The 6,670-nt window shown below is 32.7% G+C and overlaps 1 protein-coding gene across 1 annotated transcript; it reads right to left on the bottom strand.

Annotated features, from left to right (window-relative positions):
- Positions 1–4,305: 4,305 nt before the first annotated feature.
- Positions 4,306–5,554, bottom strand: LOC108471228 (ribulose bisphosphate carboxylase small subunit, chloroplastic). The gene is made up of 3 exons (XM_017772848.2): positions 5,041–5,554; positions 4,811–4,945; positions 4,306–4,724 (listed from the first exon to the last, which is right to left on the bottom strand). Exons 1-3 carry the CDS (start codon positions 5,212–5,214, stop codon positions 4,494–4,496), a joined length of 540 nt encoding a protein of 179 aa, XP_017628337.1. The 5' UTR covers positions 5,215–5,554; the 3' UTR covers positions 4,306–4,493.
- Positions 5,555–6,670: the final 1,116 nt, after the last annotated feature.

Raw genomic sequence — 6,670 nt, 5'->3', positions numbered from 1 at the left:
TGATTTGTAAATGGGTTCCGGGTATGGGTCTGGTTGTAAATGGGTTTGGGTAGGTTCAGTTTAGTTGATGGGTTGTTGGAGATGTTGGGTAATGGTTGGTTTAGGGATTAGTGGGTCTGTTTTGGTTTTAGTGGGCCAACCAGGTTTGGGCTGGTGTTTTATGGGTCTTGGGGTTTGGTGGGTTATGTATTGGGTAGGTTTAGTTTATATTGGGCTGTGGGTTATTAATATTTTGGGTTTGGGTTAGTATTTAGGAATGAGTTGGCAAAATTGGGTATGTACAAGCACTTTATCTTGGGTCCAGTTAGAATAATACTCTAGAATATATAGGGTGATTATAGAGCATGAATGCTTCATTAGGATGTGATGAGATGACTTGATGATATTGTGTGGGAATAGGTATAACACAAAAAATAGGGGTAGCTTATTATGATTCTTAACACCGTAGAGGGTGGTTCACATTGTAGGTGGTATGAAGAGCCACTGGGTGGTTCATATATATCATGAGTTGAAAGGGTACATAGAGGTTGATCAATCATTGTATAGATAATGCCTTGAATGGCTATTTTAAAATAGGTATCAAAGCCACGCCTAATGAAGTTACTTATGTTTAGGCCGGGTTGTTCTTATGAAATATCGTGACATTCATGCTTTACAAGACTTTTTGTCTATTATAAAAAATATCTTGACAAACATACTTGGGGTACGGTGAGGTGCCCTTGGTGGTGCAAATAAAGCACTCATTGGTATTGTAGCGAAGGCCTCTCTGATGTTCGAGTAGCTGGCTTCTTGGATTTTGGCAAAGTACTCTATGGGTGGCTCCCTAATGGTACATGAGAGTGGTTCCTTGGTGTGATGGCGAAAACCCCCTTAGGTGTTGTAAAAGTACTCATTGGGTGGCCATCGATAGTATGAGTAAGGGACCTTCTAGTGTGTGGGTGAAGGGTTCCTTTGGATGCTGACGAAAAACTCATTGTATGGTCCTTTGATGGTGTAAGCAATTGGCTCCCTTGGCATTTTAAAGTGGGCCCCCTTGGTTGCCCTCTATTGACCTCTTCCTATGGGGCCTACAAGGAGTACTTCTTTTGGAATATTTGAAGGAAATATCTTTGTTGCCCCCCAAAGTTGGAAGCTAAAAAAAACCAAAATATTGTAAAAATTTCAAAATACTCCATAATGCTAAAAGCTTCAAGAGACACAGAAATAGAGAAAAATGAAAGTACTTGAGGGGATTGAGTCATAGATTCTCACTTAGGGAAGAGACATGATCTTTAGCTCAATTCCAGCAAATAATGCTAATTTTTATAACACAAAAATTGGGGTGGCTTGAGACGGTTTACATCGTGTATAGTGAACCACTAGAACAGGGGTGGTTCACATCATTGATGGTGCACAAAGCCACTGAGAATAGTGTTTTTTGGGGGTTTCATGAGCTTGGGGAGTTTCTTGGAAGGAATTTGGTAGAGCTTTTACATATCTCCTAAAGCCTCTTTCTTCTTATGATGGAGAAAGTTTTTATAAAGTAGAGAATTTTGATGTAGATCCCATTGGAATGATGCCTTACTATATAAGAATGGTTGTAGTGGTATAAACGCTTCATTAGGATGCGATGGAGTTACTTAATATTAATGCGTGAGAATAAATATAACATAAAAGTTAGAGTGGCTTATTATGATAGTTTACATCATCGGGGATGCAAAGAGCCACTAGAATGGAGATTATTCATATAGTAAAAGATGCGAAAAACTATTGAGAATGATGAATTTTAGGGTCGTATGAAATTCAAGTGTTTTAGGGAAGGCTTTGATATAGCATTTATATGTCTTTGGAAGCTTTTTGTTCCTTGTGATGGATGGAGATTTTATTGGGGGAGAGTTTTGACATGGTTACATTAGAATGAAATCCTACAATACTAAATATAATAAAATTTGGTCATTTTCATTCTCTAATTAATTAACAAATAAAATAAGTTCGTTCCATAAAGAAAAAACCTGACTAATAAATAGGGAAATGATTGTATGAAACAGTGACACCACGTCATCTGTATCCCTTTCTAATAGTTTTATGCCACATTAGTACTCTTATCCTGAATTTCAAGATTTTATCCTGAAAAAAATCAAATCCAAATTAAAATACTAAAATTCAGGATAAGAATACTGATGTGGCATAAAACTATTGGAAAGGGATACAGATGACGTGGCGTCACTGTTTCATACAATCCTTTCTCCTAATAAATAAGACTAAGAGGAGGAAAATGTAGTCTTTTTCTTGCAATTTCCTTTTCCTGAATTGTAGTATTTTAATTTGGATTTGATTTTTTTCAGGATAAAATCTTGAAATTCAGGATAAGAGTACGGATGTGGCATAAAACTATTGGAAAGGGATACAGATGACGTGGCGTCATTGTTTCATACAATCCTTTCTCCTAATAAATAAGACTAAAAGGAGGAAAATGTAGTTTTTTTCTTGCAATTTCCTTTTCCTGAATATACTGTTGGCTAAATTGTCTCCTAGGAACTAAATAATTATAGCTAAGATATTTCAAGAACCCACAAAATATATATTTTTTCATTTTTATATAATCGATTATTCAATTTAATAAATAAATATTTTGTTTTACTTTCATTAAAGTTTTCGAGTTTAATCTTTGAAAATATATATTTTTTGAAACAAATACTTTTATTTTGTATATTTATAGTATGAATTTTTATTGAATGATTATTGAAGTTTTGGCATAATTAGTAAATATAAAATTTATAAGTTTTAAGTATTTAAGTATTTAAGTTCGAAATTTACTATAAATTTTTAGTCTGATTATATGTTGTTGCTATATGTTAGTGCGTTGTGGGTTAAGCTATAATAAGACAGTGAAGAGAAGGCACATTATTATTGCTATGTGCTAACTGCATGTCTGTCTATCTTTTGGCACTTCCACAAATGTAGCTTTCCTAGCTAACTCATAAGATGAAAGGCAAAATATGGTCCACTAGACTTGTCTAGAAAAATATAGTCCACTGATAAAACTTAGGGTCATCAGCTTCAACTGCAATATTAATGGCCTTGTTCCCATATGATACCTGCTATCGTTTCAGTATTGATTAATATTAATTATATTGTTATGTATTCCTTTATACTAATTGATGTAATATTTTGAATTTTTAAATAGTTTCTTAATGTTTTATATTTTGATGTTTTTATCACCGTTATATTAAAAATATATAATTATTAAATTGGTTTATTCAACATAGTTATAACTATAATTTCAGCATTTATATTTTCATTTACATATATGTATGTAATTTAGTTATATTTTCATGTGCATATAATATAAAATTTATTAAAATTTTGAAAGTAAGCTACAAATATAAATATATATATATATATATATATATAAGTTTTTGAAATATATGTATTGTATTAAAATAATACTTTGAAACATATTCGCACTTACATATTAAAAAAAAAATCGATATATTTATTTCACAGTATTAACTAATTTATAATTATTGATAATCCAAAAAATTTTAAACTTATCAATTATGGATTAGATCTTAATCTTTCATGTAGTTTTATATTTAAATTGGCCCTCCTATAATTAGTTAGTCATAATTGAAAGTACCAAACTATATATAATGAAAATATCATAAGCAACCTAACACTTATAACTTCTATCATGTTATTTGAATATGTGAAAGGCTTTTCTAATGTTCAATTCGATATTATTTGGAGTAATAATAAAGTTGATTCATACCGGGTACAATAATACTAAAGTGTTGTCACATATGCTTTATAAACCAAAGGAGTTGACATATGCTACAATATAAAAACAAATAATAAAAAATTATCATTATTTTGAGGTAAATTTAAGTATTTTTACATGGTTAATATATTTTTCATATTTATTTTACAACCTATAACGGTTAATTTTATCAAGATTAATGGTTATTCAGTTAACTTTATCAAGATTAATGGTTATTCTTTTAATAATGTTATTTTTAAATTCAAATTTAATCTTGAAGAAAATATATTTCTAAAGTTTAATAAGAGAAAAGGATGATGATGAATGAAGTGCATTGATTAATTGTGTGCAGAAATTTTATCATCTTCCATTGGAAAACTATACCACAAAAATTTTATCCACAATTATATATCAATTTCAGCATTCCCTTCTAAAACATTGCTGATATTCCAAAATAAATGTTAATTGTATCTTAATTAATACATTTACCATCCACGTTGAAAACTGCCCACCAATATTCCAGAGGAAGAAAACAAAGTAAAAATAAAAGTGTAGGTTGAAGGAAATTGGGAAGAAAACCAACTTTTATTCATTAGTTCTCAGCCTTTTTTCCAACGAAAATCCAAAAAGGATTAAAACCCAGAAATCAAGAAACAAAGGCCAATAACTCAAAGAAAGAGAAAAGCAAAGGTAAAGAACATGGTTTTTCTGAGTACAAATTCAAACAAATGGAGAGACAAAGTTTATAAAAAGCTTAGAAGCCTGGAGGCTTGTAGGCAATGAAACTAATGCACTGCACTTGACGCACGTTGTCGAAGCCAATGATTCTAATGAATGCATTGGGGTATGCCTTCTTGCATTCCTCAAGCTCCTCCAACACCTGAGCCGAGTCGGTGCACCCGAACATGGGCAGCTTCCACATGGTCCAGTAGCGTCCATCGTAGTACGTGGGTAAGCTCGAGTACTTACGGTGCACGAATCCCTCCTGCACATGCATATAAAACACACTTAATCAACTCAAATATCCCACTAAAAAGTGGAGGAATGGAATAATTTAGAGCTCGAAAACACCTCCAATTCGAACTCCAAGCAAGGAACCCATTTTGAGCGAAGAAGGTAATCTACTTCCTTAGCCAACTGCACGGGTGTAAGATCGGGGAGGTATGAGAGAGTCTCGAACTTCTTCTTTCCAGTAGGAGGCCACACCTAGAAAACAACACCAAATATAAAACAAATTTTCATTCAAATTTCCACCAAACATTACACTAGAACTTAAACAAAAAAAACTGATATAAATTTACCTGCATGCATTGCACTCTGCCGCCATTGCTTGCGAGAGAAGTAATGTCGTTGTTGGCCTTCCTGGTGACTGGGAAAGCAGAGGCAGACTTGAGGCCGGTGAAAGGGGCGACCATGTTAGCCTGTGCCGGAGAGGCAGTGGCAATGGTAGCCGATGAGATCATTGAGGAAGCCATTGCTAGTAGTGGGTACTAGTAGTGTATGCTAAAGCTAACTATATCTCCCGTTTATTTCCCTCAGTGCCAATGTCCTATTTATAATGATGGACTTTGGGTATAACATCCTATGGTTAAAAAAGTTTGAGGTTGATTTAGGAGAAGGGGTTTCCATAAACACCTTTATCAAATATGAAAATTTAAAAAATAACCCTAATAATATATAATTGTATATAAACTCACCAAATATATTGAAAATATGTTTGTGCATTGTGGATTAAGCTTTAATAAAAACAGTGAAGAGAAGGTGCATTATTATTGCTATCTGCATGTCTATCTATCTATCTTTTGGCACTTCCACAAATGTAGCTTTCCTTGCTAAATCAAAAGATGAAAGGCAAAATATGGTCCACTAGACTGTATAGAAAATATAGTCCACTGAATAAACTTAGGGTCGTCAGCTTCAACTACAATATTAATGGCCTTGTTGCCATGATAGTTTATATCTGTCGTAACCATTTTTTTGAAAAAACGAAACGAACGGGTATCGACTTGAAAGAAATAGGAGTCGCCACCAATCTTTTTAGGTGTGATCGGATCACCTTAAGTTAATCATTTTAAAAGTTAAGATTTACCTAAACGATAATTTTTGGTCTACGAAAATCAGAAAATGGGTTCGGGAGTCGGTTACGCACGAGGAAGGATTAGCACCCTCGATACGCCCAAAATTGGTACCTAGTTGATTAATTAGTGTCTTAGTATCGAAAATTAAAAAAGTTTGAAAGAATTTTAAAATACGATCCTTCTTTATAAAAAGCTCAAGTGTTAAAGACTCTCTCGTCTCAAAATATAAAATGTCACACCCAGTAAGTTAGGACACGACATCTTAAATTTTTGAGAGCGAGCTTGCCTTTTATGAAATCTGTGTATTTCATTAAAAGGGTATTCGATTATTTAGAATAACGAGAGAAGTCGAAACCCAGTAAGTTAGGCACGTTTTCTCAATTCTCAAACACCGAATATTGCCTTTATTTCGAACAAAATTCTCATTTCGAGATGACAAAATATCATACCCGGTAAGTTAGGGCACAACACTTCACACCTTCGAGAATAAGAATTTTTTTTTAACTTGTATAATGATTTAAAAAGAATATATTCCGTTATTTAGGTTAAATGAGAAAAGTCGAAACCCAGAAGTTAGGGCACGATTATCTCGAATTACGAAATACGGATATCACTTTTATGAAAGGGTTATTTTGTTAGGTAAAGGAAGATATCACACAAATTTGTAAAAAGGAAATAAAGCATAATCTTAACAAGCAAAATAATAAATGAGTAATATGAATGACAAAAACGAAAGAAATAAACAAACCACGTAATTGAAGAAGAGAATAATAGGTAAAAATAATAAAATGATAAAATAAATAAGAATAAGAAGAATGAGTAACAAGGAAACTTAATAATAAATCGATAAATA

Source organism: Gossypium arboreum, chromosome 11 (assembly GCF_025698485.1).
Source record: "Gossypium arboreum isolate Shixiya-1 chromosome 11, ASM2569848v2, whole genome shotgun sequence".
In the NCBI taxonomy this organism is placed as follows: Eukaryota; Viridiplantae; Streptophyta; class Magnoliopsida; order Malvales; family Malvaceae; genus Gossypium; species Gossypium arboreum.
Note: the sequence above shows the minus strand (reverse complement) of the source record. Positions and strands in the feature narration are given on the sequence as shown.